The 20,260-nt window shown below is 46.4% G+C and overlaps 1 protein-coding gene across 14 annotated transcripts in view; it reads right to left on the bottom strand.

Annotated features, from left to right (window-relative positions):
• Positions 1 to 20,260, bottom strand: part of Gas7 (growth arrest specific 7) — a 228,466-nt gene that overhangs the window by 40,664 nt on the left and 167,542 nt on the right. For 8 of the 14 annotated variants that reach the window (XM_021238520.2, XM_087191830.1, XM_087191829.1 and 5 more), the window contains one exon: positions 19,966 to 20,046. In XM_021238520.2, coding sequence (XP_021094179.1) covers positions 19,966 to 20,046 — 81 coding nt within the window. Of the gene's footprint in view, positions 1 to 8,021; positions 8,108 to 19,965; positions 20,047 to 20,260 lie in introns of all 14 variants that reach the window. The other 6 variants (XM_004857526.4, XM_087191827.1, XM_021238515.2 and 3 more) reach the window with 1 other exon arrangement.

Genomic DNA, 20,260 nt, shown 5'->3' on the forward strand with positions numbered 1-20,260 from the left:
AGTGGGGATTCAGCACGTGACATCTTATTCTGAAACTCTCAGGTCCCAAATATCAAACCCTAAGTATGGATAACATGCACAGAGGCGCTGCTCAGTAACTGCTGAGACTTGCCGTCTCCCAGCCCCAGGAGCCAGGAACCATTTCTCAGCCAAGCCAGCGTCAGCTTCCACTCAGTCTCTGGGTTGCCTTTTCCTGTCTTCCCTGCTGCCAGCAGGAAGACTGAGGTCCCAAGTACCTCTGAGCTCACAGGTCCTTGGCAGGGGTCCTCACCAAAGTCCTAGACTGGGGTGTGCTGGCACACAAAACAAAGGGCTGCCAGCTGAAAATGTCACATCTGTATTAAGAGCAGATGACCCTAAAGACAACGTTCACCCCTGGGTCTTCCTTGTGCAATTAGCAGTTACATTAGGGATTCGACACCAGAGGTCCCAGGCAGCACCTGAGATGTCTCCTTCCTGAGCCCCACAATGACCTTACCCCTCAGCTACTGTGGGTGGGCATCCTGTGTACATCCTGGCACTGACATCCAGACATACCCTATCCTTGGTGGAACAGAAGAAATGTCTGTCACTTAATAGATAAAGTGCCAGGAAAAGCATGCAAGGGCTTTGCCAGTGAGATGCAAGGAAACCAGCAGCTATCCCTCTCACCCACCCTCAGGCCAGTCCAACCCTTGACCACCCTACTGCTGTGGGTAAGTACCAGTCCTTCACTTGGGAGCTGGACTAAGTGCTCATTTCTTACTGCCTTATAGTCCTCCTTTGGCTGGTAAATAAAATCAGCTCATGAAAATTGACATCCTTAGAGGACTTAGCAAAAAGTAACTCTCCTTCAGGACCATGCATTTCACAGACAAGAAACTGATTACTGGTTTTGAGACCCTCACCAGGGATTCTGAATTCTTTGAGTCTCAGTTTTGCCATCTATAAAATGAGATCATTACTGCTGGTCTTTAGGCTTTGAGGTACATCAGGACTAACTGAGGAGCCTACCCCAAATGAGACTCAGCTCTACCTCCCAGAGCTGCTGCTCTAGCAGGTCCCTGGTGGGGTGAGCTGGCCCCACGCAGAACCTGCAGCCCTCACTTGGAGGCATGCTGATCTGGTCAACCTTCCATCATTTTATCAAGGTGTCTACTTACAGCAACTCCTCTCTGGCTCCTTATAGTTGTTCAGTTTCCATAATTTTTTTTTTTTTTTTGGGTACCGGGGATCAAACTTGAGAACTTGTGCTTGTGAGGCAGGTGGCAGAACCACTGAGCTAAATCCCCAGCCCTCCATAAATATTTTTAAGGGATCAACTCGTCCATATGGCCAACCCTGCACCCTCCCATGCTATTGGTTCTATCCCAGGTCATGTGCCAAAGTTGCTGGTGGAAGAAGGCAAACAGAGGCTCCATGGCAAGAGCCACAGGTGCCAGTCACTGAGGAGAAGAGACAGGGACAGAAGTCTATCCCAAGGTTCTTCCATGCAGAGACACTGGCCGAGCACATGTATGCCAGGAAGGGGGAGGGTTGCATCTGTGGTGGATTCTGTAGTTTGCTGTCTCCCTGTCATAGGCAAACACCGCACTACCACTATCACTCCATGCCTGGCACCCGGTGCTCCAGCATCCTTGGCCAGTCTTTGAGTCCACAGGTGGATGCTGCTGTTGCTGGGGATACAGAGACGGGTGAGGAGGAGGACTAAGAGGGAGGAAGCATTGCAAAAACTACTGCCACTGAGTGCTTGCTTATCTCAGCAAGCACCAGGCTTGGCATCTGACATATTTAATCTTGCTTAATCCTTGCAACCCTCGAAAGTTGTGTGGTACCTTATCTGTTTTTGCAGAACATGATACTAAGGCTTGCAGCCCCTAAATCTTCCAGGGTCACAAGACTGGTAAACAGAAGAGTGGAAACCAGACTTGAGGCCTTCGTATTTCTCTTTTCTATCTTCTATCATCGCTTCACTTTGAGACCTGGGACAATGTCTTGCTTTCCAGGTGTCTTTACAGGGATCAGAAGAGATCTCCATCTTCTACTAGCATTCATTTCAAGACTGCTGTGTACAAAACTCCATGGAATGAGATTGGACACAGAGATCACACCTGCTCCCTATGACTTAGGTCAGGACAGGAACACAAGCTGCACACAGAGGGTGGGTTCTGTGTGTGGGAGTCCGTGTCTCCCCTGATCTCTGCCTTGTTGGCCAAGGATCACTTCAACCAGGGTTGATCCGAGACTGAGGGGCCACAGGCAATACCGGTCTCTGTGACTGGTGCTGCTGATCTGTGCCCAGCATTCCAGCTTCACGTGCATGCGTCATATATGTGCAAAGATAAGTACCTATATATGCACCACACATACACACACCCTCTACTTTGTATCACTGAAAAGGCCCAGAGGGAAAGACACTGCATCACAATGTCAGCATTTACTAGCTACATAATTTGTTTCTAAATACTCTTCCCCACTAAAAGGAACCTAAGCTCCTTGGAAAACATGGCTAGTCCCAAATACATTGTAGATCTGGAATATCTAACTGCGGCAGAAGCTTAAGAAAATGCATAAATAGTAATGATGATGTAACAAAAGCACATAAAAACCTTCCTTTAAAGGGCTCCCACAGACTACGTTTGGGGCAATCTGAGCATGAATATGAAAAATGACTACAGTTGACTCACTCCAAGGTGGGGGGAAGAAACAGTTCATCTCAGAAAAATGCCAATAAAATGTACCAAGAATTAGAAATTCACCATTTGGGAATCACAGTGTCAAAAGAGATTCAGGCCATCACAGATGTTCAAAGCTCTGAGTGAAAAGACTGTTAGAGAACAGGACAGTCACATAGTATCACACTGGCATCTCACAGATTACTGACAATTTAGGAAAGAAAAATGTACCCCTTCAAAGGAGGAATCTAGTAGTCACCACATTAGCCAAGAGCTCACACAGTCTCATCAGCAGGTTGCAAACCTGGGAGCTGTGCCTCTGGATGCATGAAGCACTCAACGTGCTTAGAGAGTGTGCTCACCAACACGGTTTAATGGGAATCCAAGAACTCAACGCATCTAAGCACAAGAAAGCAGTTCAATCCAGAATGTAGGTCATTCTACAAGACAACTGATCTGGCCTCTCCAAAAAGTCAACGTCAGCAAAGACCGGAGAAAAAAGTCTGAGTGATCAACCTAGGTGAAAAGAGATTAAAGAGACAGCTAAAGATAAAATAGATAAAATAGATAAAATGTTCCGTCTCCGCACAATGGATCGCTACTCAGCCACAGGAGTGAAGGTCTGACCCAGGCCACAACACTGGCCTCAAAAACACAAGAAGTGAAAGCAGCCAGTCACAAAGGCCCTCAAATAGCACGATTCCACTACACGCAATGTGCAGAGCTGGAAAATGCAGAGGAAGAAAGTAGAACAGTAGTTGCCTACGACCTTTTGGGATTTTTTGTGGGATGATGAAAATATTCCAAACTTCATTAGGATGATAGTTTACAACTTCATGAGCACACTAAAAAACCCAGTGATTGTACAAAAAGAAAAAAAGAGAGCAAACGGTACAGTACACAAGTTACATACTAACAAAGCTGTTTTTAAAAAAGAGAGACAGACAGGCTGAAGAAACAGCAACGAGTGAAACTTGAGTGGATCCTGGACCGGGGAGACGAGCTGATACAAAAGACAACTGGGGACAACTGGCAAATTTAAATTGGAATATATATTAGGTAATACGACTGAATTTGTTTTAAGTGTAATAATGGTATTGCGATGTTTTCCCCCTTTGAGACACATTTGGAAACATTTGCATTTAAAACAATGTATCAAGAAATTGCTTTAAATAATGAGGAGGTGGGAGAAATAGGGGGCTGCAATAGGGAGCATCAGTGAAACAAAATTAGGTTTAAGGCCGGTAACTGCTGAAGTTAAATGACAGTTCCATGGTACTTTGTTATAGTATTCCTTCAACTGTCATAAAGGTTTGCACATTCCCATGAATATTTTAAGAATTTACTTTGCTTCTGATTCCATAGAATTCCTCTCCTCCTTTTATATTTTAAATCCCTCTCCAGCCTGGGGTCCTCCTGACTCCACCTGGGCAGCTCTGCTGTCACCATGAGGACCAACAGAGGGTGGGTCACACACCAACTGCTGCTGTAGCAGGCCATTCACAAGGGATTCAGCAAGCCCCTGCTCCACGGCCTGTATCTGCCCCCTGAAAATAGTATTCTGGGCCCTACTCCTTGGGCAGGTGGGATTCTGTAGGAAATCCCTCCATGGCTTCCAAAAATTGTTGGCATCAAACCTGAGCATCTCGTGAGAGGCCCATGCAGACAGCTCCAGCCTCATCTTCCGCCCTCCTCACTTCTAATTTAATAAGACACAGCCTGCTGCACTGTGCCTCTGTGGGTTCTTTGAAAACATCCTTTCTTTCTTGCCTCGAGGCATCCACACAGGCTCTTCCTTCTCCTGGAATGTTGTTACCCCCTAGTCCCTACATCTTTGCCAAGCTAAACCCTTGCTCATCCTTTCCAGTCTTCTCAACAAAATATCTTTTCTTAGAGAGAACATTTCCACAGCCACCAGACTAGGTCCTCATAGCAGACACTTCTCCATCCCCTGGCACCACTCGATTTACATAATCACTTATCTGATTCTGTTCAGTACCAGCTACAAACTTTCATTGAGGCAGGGGTTACATCCTTATTGGTCTCCCTGCCTGTAAAGATGTAAATGCTCAATAGAACGTAGGGTCCTGAATTAAGGGAGAAGGAGCAGAGACTCAGCATCTCACTCTTACTTAATTTTCAATGGCTTTCTTCAGTGGGCCCCTTAAGTCTCTAAACCTCGAGTCTTATTCTTTTTCCTCCCTCCTGTGTTTTCCTGGAGAAGATATGGGAAACCAGAAGAACTGAAAGATGGATCACAAAAGGGCCTAGGCAAGAAAGAAGAAAACTGGCTAGGACTGGCTTCTATAAAGGCTGGCAAGACTATTAGTCTTTGATCCCTCACCCCCTCTCAATCAGGAGGACCCCTTTGACCCAGAACCCAGGCAGTAGTCCACCCCAGGCCCTCAATACTGACACCCTCCAATGCGTGGCGACACATCACTGCCATCCCCTCTACGCACCTGTTCAGGTCTCCCCAGGGCTAGGCGAAACATGGCGCAGGACCCAGCCATCAACCCTGCCCTTAATAGAGTACAATGAGGACATACTCCTGACTTCCATTAAAATTCGGCATTTCCTCCCTGTCCTCTCAACTTTCTATTCTTCCCGATGAGCCTACTCAAGGGTGGCAACCAGCAGGCAGCATAAAAAGAACACAAGACTTTCAGGATCTGGGGCTTGTTATTCTGGCCTCTGTCACTGTCACCTTGAGCAAGCCACTTTACTGCACACCTTGCCATACTGCATCTGGCACATGTTCATCTGCTACTTCATCCATCCATGTTACAATTATTATTAAGAGTAATTATCATGAGTTATGATGGACAGCCTGGGGAGGAATGAGCAAATTACCCTGTATGCCGAGGACAGTATGCTTAGGGATCCTTCGCGGGAGCACTGTTTGTGAACCGCAAACCTTTTTAACACATGTACATATGTGTTTAGGCTTTAGTGGCTTCTGTGGATAACCAGCTTTGCAGGTTCACAAAGTAGGATAAAAAGTCATAGCTTTTGGGGAGGCTGTGGCAGGAGGATCACAAGTTCCAAGCCAGCCTGGGCAACTTAGCAAAACTCTGTCTCAAAAATAAAAATAAAAGTGGCTGGAGGTATAGCCCAGGGGTAGATAGAGCATTTGTCTAGCATGTTGAAGCGCTGGGTTTCATCCCTACTACCCACCCCCCCCGCCCCGCCAAAAAGTGTAATGTTGTGTTCATTTTAGGAAATGTGAAAAACAGTAAAACATGTGAAGGAAATAAAAATTACTCATGATGTTTGAGCAAGATTCAGAGAATTCCTATTCCTCAGCAGAATTCCTATTTTCAAACTGGGTGATTCTTGTGGGAAGAGCTGTCCTGTGCATTGTAGGATGTTTGTTTAGCAGCATGCCCGGCATCTACTCAGTAGATGCCATTAATACCCCCTCCGTAGTTGTGCCAATCAAAATGTCTCCACACATCCTCTGATGCACAAGTGAGATCTCAGATGCAATAAACCACCACAAATTCTCCCAGACATTGTTTTCTTCACATAAGCATAGTTTTCCTTCTCTTGAATAAGACTGACTATACATACAGTATACGTAGTTTATGTTCTCCTTGTCCTATTCAATATTAAGTTGTGAGAACTTTCCAAATCACTGCATTTTCTGTGGAAGAATGCTTTTTAATGAGTGTATAATATCACTGGCTGGCTGTCTAGTGCCATAATCCATTTTTCTCATCCCTTGTTGCTGGGCAATTAGGTTGGGTCCACTGTTACGGGGCTATAAATAATGCTTGAGTGAACAGCCTTAAACATAAATCAAAATCCCTGAATATATTCCAAGAACAGATGCTAGAAGAGAAATTCCGGTGCCAGAGGCTTATGATACACTATTAGGTCAGCTTCTAAGTTATAAGTCAGTTATTCCAGCAAACACTTTTTAACTGGTTAAATAACAACTTCACGCTACTTCTGGAGGCAGAGGGTGTCGTGTTTTATTAGGGAAAGAAGAATGGGAAGCGGTTTCCAATATTCTTCCTCACGGTGCTCAAGCTAACACCAGTGTTCTTGGTCATTCATAAACTGCAGCAGAACTTAGGCTGTGGTCTTCAGAGACGCCCTCCAATCAGATGGCAAGTAAATTTTCCTTCCGACACAGTGACAGGAGCTGTGCTAAGGAGGCTATGTGGGGCGCTGGCAGGAAACGTTCGAAGCTGGGGTTGATTCACCTGGGTGACGTGGGCAGAGGAGTGAGGCGGACAGGTACATCACTGTGTATTGACTGAGCCTAGGTCCCTACTACTCAGGCTTGCGCCCCAGGCCAGCAGCATTGGCAGCACCTGGGGACTGGCTGGAAATATACGCGTCATTGCAGGCCTCCTGGATAAGAATCTGCATTTTAACAGGCAGCCAGGAGACTCAGACGTCCATCAGACTTTGAAAACTCTGACCTACACTGATGTTCAAATTCTTTGCCAGCGTTGACTGAACTGAACCTGACCCCAACCGATGCTTAGCTTCTTAAGAGAGCAACTCAGTAAGTTTTAAAAAACTAACATTCTCATCAATATTGAAACTGGGTGTCACACTTTAGAAATGGTACTAATAGAGCACAGGTCTTTCATTTTAATTCTAGGAAAAGACCTCTGGATTTTGGAAACTTCATTAAGAACCCCTCCTTGATAATTTGTGAGTACACTAGGTAAGACCAGGCCTAGTTTCTTAGACGCAGCTTAATGTACCTGGAGAAACCATGGGATTGGGTGTCGGGTCCACTCTGACCCCGCGGTCACTGTGTGAGCTTGCACGAGTTACTTAAGTATTCTGTGCTCCTGCGGTTTCACGTACAACATGGGAATGGTCCTGACACCCACCTTGTGCAAGTGTCAAAAGAGATGGTGAATAAGAGCAGTTTGGGGAATCTTAAGACATACTTCCAATTCTTCTTATTCCATAGCTGCCTCTATGTAAGCTTAGCAAGCTGAGATGAACAAATTTTACTAAATTCCAAGTCTGAGTGGGAGCAGTAGGGGATAGAAAAGGACACTGAACTGGATCGTCCATACTCTTCATGTGATGGAAAACCTGGACTCTGTATCAGGAATGCAGACAGCAGAATGGACCCTTCTGGCCTGACAGTGACAAGTAATGTCCATCAGCTCCTCCAGCAAACCACCTTTGGTGTCTATGAAACTAGCAGACTTTAATCATCCAGCCCTCTCCCCACCAGGAAAGAACAGAACAACCCAGACGGGCCACTCACTTTCTACTTGGGGCAGAATGGGGCTATAGTCAGCTAGACTCTCACAGTGTACCCATCCTTAATGAACCCTTCCTGGGGCTGCATAAGCAGCTATCCCTACTTCCCTTAAAGGGACGCCTTACCTGGGAATCACCGGTGGATTTTCGGAGACTCATGTGGGCAGTCTCTGGAGGGTGCGCTGGGGTCCCTGATGCGTGGTATCCATTCACTGCGGGGACAGAGACATGGCTCAGATGCTGCGTGGGCCACAGACAGGCACCCTCGACTTTGGCCACTGTGGCCCCTGTTCCCACCTCCTCCCCAGGTTCTGGGAGGTGTCACGTAGCTAGGTACGTCTCTCAGGATCTTTTCAGTAGTTGCAGAGCTGGAAATGGGTTAAAAGCATCTCTCTAATCCCCAGCACTCAAATTACAGAACTCTCAGGGGACTGAGTTTCTTCTCCATGGCCAGAAATCAGTTGGAGTCTCAGGTGCCGGTCAAGTGTCCCATCACTCTACTGTGCCAGGTGGCCCCTCTGCCACCTTCCTACCATCCCTTTCCTCTCTCTCTCTGAAGCATCTCCAGCTTCAACCTCAGAGCACTGTGATGTAGGTACAGGCTGATCATCCCTTATGCAAAACGCTGGGGACCAGAAGTGTTTCAAGTTTAGGATTTCTGTGGATTTTTGGAATATTTGCACAGATTTTGCATGGGTTGAACATCCTTAATCCAAAAATCTAAAATCTGAAATGCTTCAAAATCCAAACCTTTTGGACATCGTATCTCTGTTCAAAAAGTTTCTGATTTTAGACTTTCAGACTAGGGATGCTCAATGTGTATAACAGGACAGAGGACTGGGTCTACTGGTTGCATGAAATTTGGCTCAGCCAATTACTACCATAGTGATCACACACAGGCCATCTTGAGTCTCAGTATTATCAAAATTAAAAGGAAATAATTGAGGGCTCTAGAATTCTATTTCTAGGAATATATGCCTGCTGGAGGGCATGCTCTCATGCTCCTAATGTGCCAATAAATGTACTCTCTCAGGGGAGGGGCTATCTTTCAACCTCTGTGGCATAACCAGCTTGCCCCACGGCCAGCCTCAACCCCACAACATGGCTGCATGCTCCTGACATCACAAGCTTACACTGAGACCCAAGCATTCTCAGTCCCTACAGTTAGTGCAGCTCCCACTCAGATACAGTAACTTGAGCCTAAGGAAGCCAATTCTCCCCAGTGAGCCTCAGCCTCATGTGCCTGTCAAATGGGCATAATTCCACATAGTCCTCAAACCTGGTTTGTTAGTGCGATAATCCAATGAGGCAGTCATTGCAAAAGGGATCTGTATGCTAGTACTCATTAAAGCAGGAAGGAGGGGTGTGAGAGGGGAGGGCTACTACTTTTGTTCCTGAATTCAGCCCCACAAGCTTGCACAATCTCTGGAGACCAGGAAAGCAAGCCATCCTCAAATTCCAGGACTGGGGAACTGCCAATGTGTACACACAGTGCAGGTTGGACTAGAGGAAGGTATACAAACTGAAGTCCACCTTACGAGTCTTCTTCAGAAAACTCTGCAGGGTGGCAGGAAGCAAGTAGAAAAGAGCTGCAAGTTGCCAACACCTGCCATAGGTTAAACATCCCTTATCCAACAGTCTGAAATGCTCCCAAATTTAAATGTTTTGAGTGCTGACATGATGTCATGAATGGAAAATTCCACATCATGAAACTCCTTCATGCATATAATTACTGAAGATATTGTATAAAACTGTCTTCAGGCTATGTGTAGAAGGTATATGTGATATATGAATGAATTTCATGTTTAGACTTGGGTGTTATCCCCAAAACAGTGTGTTATGTACATGAGAGTATTCTCAAATCTGAAAAAGTCACCAATCTGGACTACTTCTGGTCCTAAGCATTTGGGATAAGGGACATGCAGCCTGTCATATGAAGTGGCAGAGGCTGGACTAAAGCAATGGGCAGTGGGATGGTGAAGACCATTCCAGGTGGAACCCTTTTCGTGCTGAGGGATGGACTGCATGCTCTACCACTTGCAGCAAAAGAACCCAGGCCCATGTGCAAACAGTTACACTCAGCAGAGCACCTGTGGGCAGTTAGCTTCTCTCCGCTCTACAGGGTCTGCCAGATACTCCTGAAGAAGGGTGGGAGCACACACCAAGGAGAAAGTGGTATAAAACAGGTCCCTGGTGCAGCGGCTCACAGAAGCAAAAACAAACAACAAATTAACCTTGTGTGGCCAGGTTCACACCCATGCCCCTCAGGCAGCATATGACCCAGTTAAAAAAGCAGCTGGGGAAAGGAGGCTGGGCCCATAATCCCAGTTACTCAAGAGGCTGACACAGGAAGATCACAAGTTTAGGGACCACAAGGTGACTCTGTGAGACCTTGTCTCATTAAATTTAAAAAGAGCTAGTGATGCAGTTCAGTGGTAGAGCACTTGCCTAGCATACCTACATCAAGGCCCTGGGTTACATCTCAGTATACAAAGGGGGTGGGACAAAACTATAACAGCATCAGGAAGGATGCTGAGGGGCTGAAGGGAACCTACTCAGACTGGTATGAAGCTACAGCAGTACAGGTATCACACTAATGACAAATACATCTTACAATGAAGCTAACACTCAAATTTTACTTATCAAACAACATAGTACTGAAATGGATAAAACACAAATGCTAGAAAAGTTTAGAATCTGCATTTCAGTCTGGGACTGATTAATAGGCAAGGATAGGGACAAACAAGATCTCAACAGTTTTAATTTTAAAAGCTAAATGAAAGATTTATTAAACATTCTAACCCATAAACAAAAAATAGCATCTTTTGCCAAGAAGCCACAGAACATTTAAAAAGTTGGCTATATTTTACTCGCAAATAAGTCATCAATAAATGGCAAAGGAATAAATAACATGGGTCATATTCTTTGACTAAAAAGCAATAAAAGTAGATATAAATAATGAAAAAATAAATACACAAAGTCCCCAATATCTCAACTCCCAATCACTTGGAAACTTAAGAAAATGCCCCCTTAATCTTAGGTCAGAAGAGAATTTAAGACTACAATTACCCAAAACTGAGAAAACAGTAAAGAAGCACATACAAAAACAAATGGGATAAAGCCCAAATTATCTTGGAGGAAAATCCATAACCTTAATTATTTCATTATCAAACCCAGAGGAACAAAAATAAATGGACTAAACATTCAATTTAAGATTTTGGAAAAAAACCCTTAAAGGCCAGTGAAATAAACCAAAGAAAAACAGGAGAAAGGAATATCGATAGAAATTAATGAGTTAGGACATAAGATGGTAAGAACACAGAGCTGGTTGGCTGAGTGTATATGTGCAAGCATGCAAGTGTGTGTGTGTGTGTGTGTGTGTGTGTGCATGTGCCTGTGTGTGTGCGCGTGTGTGTGCGTGTGTGTGTGTATGATTCCCCAGGGTCAGGGTAGGAATCACAACAGTAACGAAAGGAGATGAGCCAGCCTAATGTGAAAGTGAGCACAGACAGTCAGATTTAGGAATCAGAAAGAACACACGAGTGTAATAAGTACAGATCTTTTGCTGTTGTTAATACAAGAGCTCGTAATTTCTAATTCTCTGCTAATAAAAGCCAACCTTCCATAAGATTCAAGTTATCAAAATAACTTCAAGGAACACTAGAAGCATTAGAAAAGAGCAAAACCTTTGAAAAAGTATGGCCATGCATAAGCCACTGGACCCAGATAGTTTTATAGGCAAATTCATACAAAGTACGCAGAAAGAAATACCCGGGCACAGACTGTACCACAGTGCAGAAACATGTGCCAGCTTTCCTGGTCTATACACCAAGCCAGATTATCCCAATCCCCGTCAAACAAGGACAACACAAAAGTGAAGCACATAGGGCTTTACCAGAGCAAGTACAGTCACTATCTGCGATGCTACTGCATCCAGTAAACCAGGGTTGTTCCCCAGCTCCCTGAGAGTGGAGGCTGCCCTTCAGACCCCGACTTACTCCCTTCCCAGGACCTCAAAGTGCACCCTCACTGCGCTGCCCCCCCCTGCCCCCAGTTCCTGCCAGACTTGACATGCCCGGCACAGCCAGGAACAATATAATGCAGAGGCATTCTGCCCCTAATCCAACCCCTTTTTCTCACTTCAGTTCTGGTCTGTCAGCTGTTGGCTAATTACTACTCATGTCAAAACAATTACTGGGAAAGAAAAACTAATTTTCCATTCAACCATTTCCCCCCACACAGCACCTCTCCTCTGACACCCTGTCTCGTTGCATTGCTCTCTAATACTCCCAGGTGCAGTCAGAAAGCTATCAGTGGAGATCAGAACAGTTAGGGTCTGGAAGATCACAGCAACCTTGCCCACAAGCACGTGGAATTGGCATTCTCATTCTCTGGTCTCCCAACTCACAGGTGTCACGCACAAAGCAATGAGGCCAGACTGGGGGCTTTTGAAGGTCTCCAGCCTCTGGGGAGCGTGGGTGGGGGTATTACAGTTGGTTAAGAATCAGTCAATAACCATAAGGAATGTAATCTGATATACAAGAAAAAATGTAAAATGCCAACCCAAGGAGATTTTAAGTTTAAAAAGGGGAACAAAAACTTTACCTGGTAACTTTGGTAACTTGAATAATAAACATAAACACAGGCACCCACCCATTCAGTTCTGCCTTACAGGCAGTTAAACCAATAGAAAGAGATTGGGAGATGTACAATGAGAGGAGGGAACAGATATTTGGGTAGAAAGGAAGAGAAGGAGGTTGGAGTAGCAGGAAGTGGATAAAAACAGAAGAAGGAACATAAGAAAAATTATCGAGAGACTAAGCAACAAAGAGCCAGCAACTTCTGCCACCCAGAATTTACCCTTCCAGGAGCTCTGCTTCCATATTTCAGCCCCAGTCCCTGTTACGAACAGTTCCAACCCAAGCCCCATTGTCCAGGCTCCTGTTCCTTGAAAACACACAAAAATGTACAGGAAAATAAGCCCTTGGCACCTCTTTATACCTTCTTTAGCTTTGGGGTAATCTTCCCTCTCTCTGGAATGAGCACAGTAACTTATCCTCCCTCAAGTTAAGACTCCTGTGAGCTTTGAGGCCATGGTTCTTGAAATCCATCCATTCATCCATCTATCCATCCATCCACCCACCATTTTCCAGCCACTATACATTAAACATGGTAGAACACAATGTTTTCTCAGCTGCCTTATAAAGAACACCAATTCTGCAAGGTGTTTATAAATGCTAAGCAATGAAGGGATGGGCTAGGATACATGATCCAAAGAGCTTTGGACAAATGCCCCTATTATTCAGACTTAAATTGTGTATTTACAGCAGCCCTTTCAAAATACACGGATATATGCTGTGAATCTCATACAGGGAGCAGTGAGCAGCACCCCCATGTACACGCAGACACAGGACCCATTTGCGGGGGCAAAGCGGGACTGCCATAGAACTCACTTTGGGAAACACAGGTTCTGAAGTTGGGAAAACCAGAATCACTCAGCACCTCTGACAGTATGACAGGCAAAAGCTGCCTCCTTGCGCTCTTTCCAAGCCTTGCGCTTCACTCTCCATCACACTCATCTACAGAGAGTATCTGAAGTCTACCCCAGTTCATTTAGGGGACAAGTCTTACATGAATAGCCTTTGGTTCTAGAAATCTGTCTGTCTACCGGGTCCTCACTGTTTGCCCTGGCTAAGATACAAACTGTCCTCCCAAAGATAGAGCTTACAATACATTTCCATGCATGGCTGTGAATGGCTGACAGCCCTGGAGCCTTAGCCCCCAGGAACATGTGCTACAGAACATAGGAGCCAGGCCCTCCCAGGAGTCAATGGGGAGATCTGGGTTAGAGGTGGGGAAGCTGCTCTGGGCCTGGCCCCTTGCTAATTCTGCAAGGAGGGCAGGGCCCTCTGTGGCTCTGTAGGGGAGAGGAGTGGTCAGGGCTTCCCGGCCTGGGGCAGAAGGTGTGGGTGAGTGAGGGTAGGGGATTCGTGACCTCTTCCCCAGGGCTTCTGCTCAGGGGACGCCCAGCCACCTGCTTGCAGACTCTGGCCAGTTCCTTGAGCTCAAAGGCAAGCACGCCCTGACTGTGGGCCTCTGCAGGAATACTTGCTCTCTTGCATTTAACATTGGTCCCTAGAGGCTCCTGAAGGTCTAAGGAGGATCCCTGGCTCAACTCAAGCTTGAAGACTGAGCAAAACTGGATCCTAAATCCAATTTTCTGAAACACCCTCCCCTTAGCCCCCGGCAAGAGAAGCTCAATAAGTTATAGATTTCCTCTGTCCTTAAGAATAATGTACACACAAGTTCAATGCATATCCCAAGCCCAGTGCTAAAGAAAGAATTCCCTCTCCACATGTGCACGGTTGGGTACAGCAGCCACTAGCCATGGGTGACTACTTAAACTTAAACAAATCAAGTTTAGTAAAATCTAAATGCAGTGTGCTTTGTAGGATTGAATTCTACCACAGAAAAAAAGATATTAGTGGGAAAACATGAAATCTGAATAAAGCCTGACGTATAGTGAATAATAACATATAATATTAGTTTTGTAATTTTGACAAGTAAACTGGATATGTGAGATATTAACAGGGGAAATTGAGGCCTGAGGGAGGTAGTTCAGTGTTAGAGTACTTGCCCAGCATGCACAAGGCCCTGGGTTCAATTTTTAGCACCCTCTTAAAAAAAGAATTTTTTAAAAACAGGATATCCAAGGACCCTCTCCATTTTTTTTTACTTTATGTAAATCTAAGATTATTCCAAAAGAATTTCAAGTTCTTAAGTTAAATTAAAATTAAACTAGCCATATTTCAAGTACCCAATAACCACATGTGGCCGGTGCCTCCCACATAGCGCAGCAAGCAGTCAGGGAAGGTTTCCATGGTCACAGAAAGTTCGCTCTGCTCTGTCATTCATCCCACCCAGTGACTCAAGACACGAAAACCCCCAGATCCTCATTTTTTACTCACATTTTCTCTCCCTTTGCCTGTTACTATTTCTCTTCTCTACAAATCACTACTTCCATACTGTGTATTCACAACCAGCCCAGAGCAGACTTCCAATATCTGCAGCAGTTTTTGAAAGCATCTCAGGACTTGTGTTGTGGTTTAAACTATTTCTCATTCAGAAAGCCCGGCAGTAGACAGCGCTAGGACAGCTACTGAATCAGCACAGCTCTGTAACCCTGGGGATATTAAGGAGGCAAAGCTGACACAGCCAGCCCACTGAAGCTCCAGTACAGAAGTAAAGCTGAGCCTTGTGGCTTTCTTACCCCTTCTTACCCAGGAGAGAGGCTGCCTGAGCTGCTTTGGCTGGGTTTATCTGTGGTCCCCCCGACACTCTCCCTGACCCCCTCATCAGCATCCTAGAGGGATGTCTGTGGTCCGGAAAGGGAGCTGGGTTTTCCACATTCCCCTCACTACCCCCATTTGCAGGTAATGCACCTATCCCTGCCAATCAAGAACAGTCTCTTGACAGAGCCAGGTGCAGCCTGGTGGCTTCCTAGGAAGACAGCACACCTCCACTGTGTTGCCTGTCTAGCCCTCCCCAACCATCACACTCAGAAGGAAATCCCACACCTTCCTCTGGCTTAGCTGACAGGGTACACTCCCCTCCCTCACCTCATATCACTTCCCAGCTTGTCCCCTCCCCTCCAGACAGATTTGCTCTCTGTTCTCAAATCCGCGAAGTTATTCCGCCTTTGTAGTAGCTGTCTCACAGCCTAGAACCACAATGCCTACACACACACACACACACACACACACACACACACACACACACAGACCCCTTGTCGCTCTCCTTAAATTCTTGTCTAAATGTCACTTCCTCGCTGAGGCCTTCCCTGACTCCCAGTCACTCTCTGTCACACTGTCACACTTTTATTCTTTGCATTAGAACAAGTAAACAATATCTGACCTATTTCCTGGGTGCTTTGTCCAACTCCCCCCTACACTGCAGGTTCCTGGGGAGCAGGCACCAGTGTGTTTGTTTTGTCCAGGGCTACAGCCCCATTACCAAGAATAGCAGCTGGCATACTTTAGAATGAGAAGGGTTCACACTCCAGTACTGTGGCTTCTGCAGAAATGAACAAAGTAAATGAGGCTGAGATCAGGGGCCCAAGGAGTCTCTAAAAGAGTCCACAGTCCCAGGAACCCAAGTGCAGGGAGCTGAGTTTTGAAGCAAACCCATCTCTTTACTGTCTCTGTGCCTCTGCCCATAATAAAATTTAACCCCTTGAAAGCCGTTTGTGAAACTGAATGAGAAAAAACAGGAGAAAATGCATGCTCCTCTATAGAGAGAAATTACCAATGTGGCCACTCTTTTATTCTGCAGTTAAACTTAGGTTCATCCTGGATCCTGTTAATATGAATGGTGGGTTCTCTTCCCTTCCATCCCAGAGGGTGGATGGATGCTGAGATGTCTGCATGTTGCAGGGAGAAAGCACCAAGTGTCAGGAAGTAAGGCTGCTCCATCCTCCTGCAGGCCCTCAAGTTACCAACTGGGAAACTAATGGCTAACAGAGAGAATCAACAGGCCCGAGGCCCCAGTTTAACAAGTTATAACCTCACAAATCTAAAATCCCACTGATTGTTAGTTAAAGATACCTGGAGATTATGTCCCACTGAGATGGAAAGAAAAATGCTTCCAATTCAATTAGAATACACTACTGATTCTTGGTATGTGTGATGTCCCAGATACTAAAACATGTATGTTTGGAGAGGGGTTAGAAGCTGGGCCTCAGATTCAATGACAGGTTATTCCTGTCACATGCTGTCACTTCCTGCTTTATTGGCCCATGGCCCAAGGATGCCTGAGCTGCACTGAACTGATGTCCTGAGTCACCGGAGGGCAGAACTTCCTAACCTCCATACTATTATCATGTAGGCTGATCAGTCTTTGTCTGGGGCCTGTCCCATGCATTGTGGGACATGTAGCAGCAGGTGCCTCCCTTCAATAGTGACAGTCAAAGATGTCTCCAGACATTGCCAAATGTCCTCTGGAAGCAAGATCTCCCCAGAGTTAAGATGGGGGACACTTAGCAAGTATGTGGTATGTTGTTAACAAACTAACCCATGGCAGAGGCTCTGATGTAAATGTTCTGATTCATCCTAGGCCTTCTTGGAGCCTACAGGATGTGGATGAGCGCACTGGTGCAGAGCAAGGGAAGCTGTGTCTGACGGCAAAACCCCCTTCCTAGAGTACTTGATGGGCCTCAGGTTCTGTGAACTTTGCCTTGGGAAACACCGCCCTAGGCCCGTAAGGTGCAGGTTGGGGGTCCAGTCCCTGTCTACACACTCAGGCCAGCCTGGGCCACCCTGGTGATGCTGCCTCCAGATCGGACCCTGTCACTCAACTCCTTGCCTTTCTTTGCCTCCCATAAAGGCCTGGGACCTGGCTCAGTGCTGGGCACGGAAGCTCTTGGTTTGCTTGTTAGGTGAAGGAGGAAGTTGGTCAAGTACAGGCTTCTGCAAGGGTCTGAGCCAGCTCCTCCAGTCCTCCTTCTAAGGACAACAAAGAGGGGACCGAATGCTGCCTGTGCATGTGCCCGCAGAGCAGGCTTTGGAGAGGTGACCCTGTGACTCAAGGGCCAACACTGACCAGCTCCGCCAGCCAGCGTGGCAGACTGGGGCTGTCACACCTGTCATGTCCTCAGTCTGAGCCTCCCACCTCCCTTTGCCATGGTGCTGTCCTGGCCTCCCACACAGACCACACCGGCAGGAAAAGACAGCTGAGGATTTCTCTTTAGTGTCCTGCTGGCCTGGCCCCACCAGGAAATAAGGCCACACCTCACATCACTCATATTGTCATTTCTATTGTTTAAAAAGCCCACAAAGACAGCAAAGGAAGAGAAGGTGGTACGCTTGGAATGGCTTGCTGTCACCCAGCAGCTGCAGGGGCCCACTGGGTGGGAGGAGGCAGCACCCCGTCTCCTTAGGATGTCAGCAGCAAGTGCCACACTCCTCTCCTGTACCAGGAAGCTCCTTTTTAAAAAGTTATTTTATATAAAGCTGCTTCGTATAAATTTCCAATAGGAAACACTCAAGTCTTTGCTTTTCACACCTTGTATGAGTCCTCAGAGTGATGGATTTCCAGTTTTCAGTTCTGCTGGCAACTTTCATACCCCTGGATGATGTACATGGATCAGACACTTTTATTTCCAAGTGCATCTGCAGAACACAAGCCCAGACTGCCCATCACGGGAGGGGAGGCCCTGGCCCCCCTTCTAACTTGTACTTCCTGTGGTTAGCTGGGCTGCCTTGGGGAAATGGTTTGGACCTCTATTTTTCCTTCCCACAACTTTTTGTTTGTTTGTTTTAACAGTACTAGAGATTGAATCCAGAGCCTTTGCACTGAGCTACATCTTCAGACCTTTAAAAAAATTTGTTTTGGAGACAGGGTCTCACTGAGTTGATAAGTTGCCCATGCTGGCCCTGAACTTGAGATCCTCCTGCCTCGGCCTCCCAGAGCGCTGGGGTTACAGGTGTGTGCCACCGTGCCCGGTTTTTCCGAGCACTTTATGAGGACTCTCTTTTCCCCTCCATAGTTGTCATAAGTGGAGGATGTCACTTCACTAGACCCTTTACCACTCTCTCCTAACATTTAAATTCCCAGCTACCTTTTGCCTTCAAGTTCGTCTGTCTGTCTGTCTGTCTGTCTATCTATCTATCTATCTATCTCAGTATTAAAGATTGAACCCAAGGCCTTCACACTGAGCTACCTCCCCATCCCTTTCTTAACTTTTTCTTTTGAGACAGAGTCTTGCTAAATTTCCCAGACTACGATCAAACTCACAATCCTCCTGCCTCAGCTTCCCAGAGTGCTGGGATTACAGGCATGTACCACTATGCCATGTTAACTCCTAAAAGTAAAAGCCACCAAATGTGGTTGACCCACCACGTGGCACATGCTTATAATCCTAGATACTTGGGAGGCTGAGGCAGAAGGACTGCAAATTCGAGGCCAGCCTGGGCATCTTAGTGAGATCCTACCTCAATATAAAACATAAAGCAGGGTGTGATGGCACATGTCTGTAATCCCAGCACTCGGGAGGCAGAGGCAGGAGGATCGCCATGAGTTCGAGGCCAGCTCTTGAACTACATAGCAAGATCCTATCTCAAAAATAAATAAATAGGGCCGGGGATTTAGCTCAGTGGTTCTGCTACATGCCTCGCAAGCGCAAAGATCTGAGTTCAATCCCCCGTACAAAAAAAAAAAAAAGAACGCTTTTGGGCCGGGGATTTAGCTCAGTGGTTCTGCCGCCTGCCTCGCAAGCACAAGGTCCCGCGTTCAATCCCCGGTACCAAAATAGATACATAAATAAATAAATAAATAAATAGGACTTAGAATGTAGCTCAGCACTTAAAAAAAGAGAGAGAAAAAGAAAAAGAAAAAGACCGCACCCCACTCTCAGAGAGTATGTGGGCTAGGAAAGTAACAACCAGCAGAAAAAAAATCTCTGAGCTTGATAAAGCGGCACACAGCTGTGACCCAGAGTGAGTGGATGACAGCCCTGAACCAGTAATCAGGGAAGGCTTCCTGGAAGAGGTGACATTCTAAAAAGGCCTAAAAAAGGTTGAAATCAGAAGCTGTTCTCCCTGCTGGTGGGTCCTTCATCCTGCCTCCTGAAATCTCAGAACTAGATGTCTCCTAAGAAACCTCTGGACAAACCTCCAACCTATTATGGAAATGTCCACGTCAGCTACTTCCACTGAAGACAGAGAACTCATACCCTACTATTTCCTTCCTAGAATGTTCTGTTTGAAAACTGTCCTGTAAAAATCTCCTTCCATTTATCTTTGACTCCTTGATGCCTACAAGAACCCCACAGAGGCATTCTGTCCCACTGCAAGGAAAAGCTCTGATACATCACCTCATCCTGCCACTTCTTTGCCCTAAGGACCTGGGAGGGTGAGGGTGTAAAGCCACCAGAGCTGCTGCTGGCACTGCCAGGGCATCACCAACCCTGTCACAGGTTTCCAGGGCCTTCTCAGCCCGACCTTTCCCCAGCTCTGGTCCAGGAGAGTCCACACCAGCCATCAGGCCCTGGGACCAGAGGGTGCGTGCACAGTACCTGTTGGAGGCAGAGAGCTCCTGTGAGGGCCAGGGCTGGCTGAAATCCCAGGAGAACTGCTGGGGCGTTCCCAGGTGGTCTCTGGCAAAGAAAGAACAAAATCATGATGAGAATTTTAGGGCGGATAGAACTTGAGAGTCATGGAGCAGAACAAGATGGTCACGGGTCGGCTGTGACCTTCCTCCCTGACCTGGCCACACAGAACCCTGCTTTCTGCCCACAGCCATCTCCTCCCGTCCCTCGTGATAATACACCTTTCTTTGCTGGGGGCCTTTTCTATGGGGCATGGCCAGAG

This window comes from Heterocephalus glaber, unplaced genomic scaffold (genome assembly GCF_053883595.1).
Source record: "Heterocephalus glaber isolate CG9 unplaced genomic scaffold, H.glaber_assembly_v1.0 deba00001564, whole genome shotgun sequence".
NCBI classification, from domain to species: Eukaryota; Metazoa; Chordata; class Mammalia; order Rodentia; family Bathyergidae; genus Heterocephalus; species Heterocephalus glaber.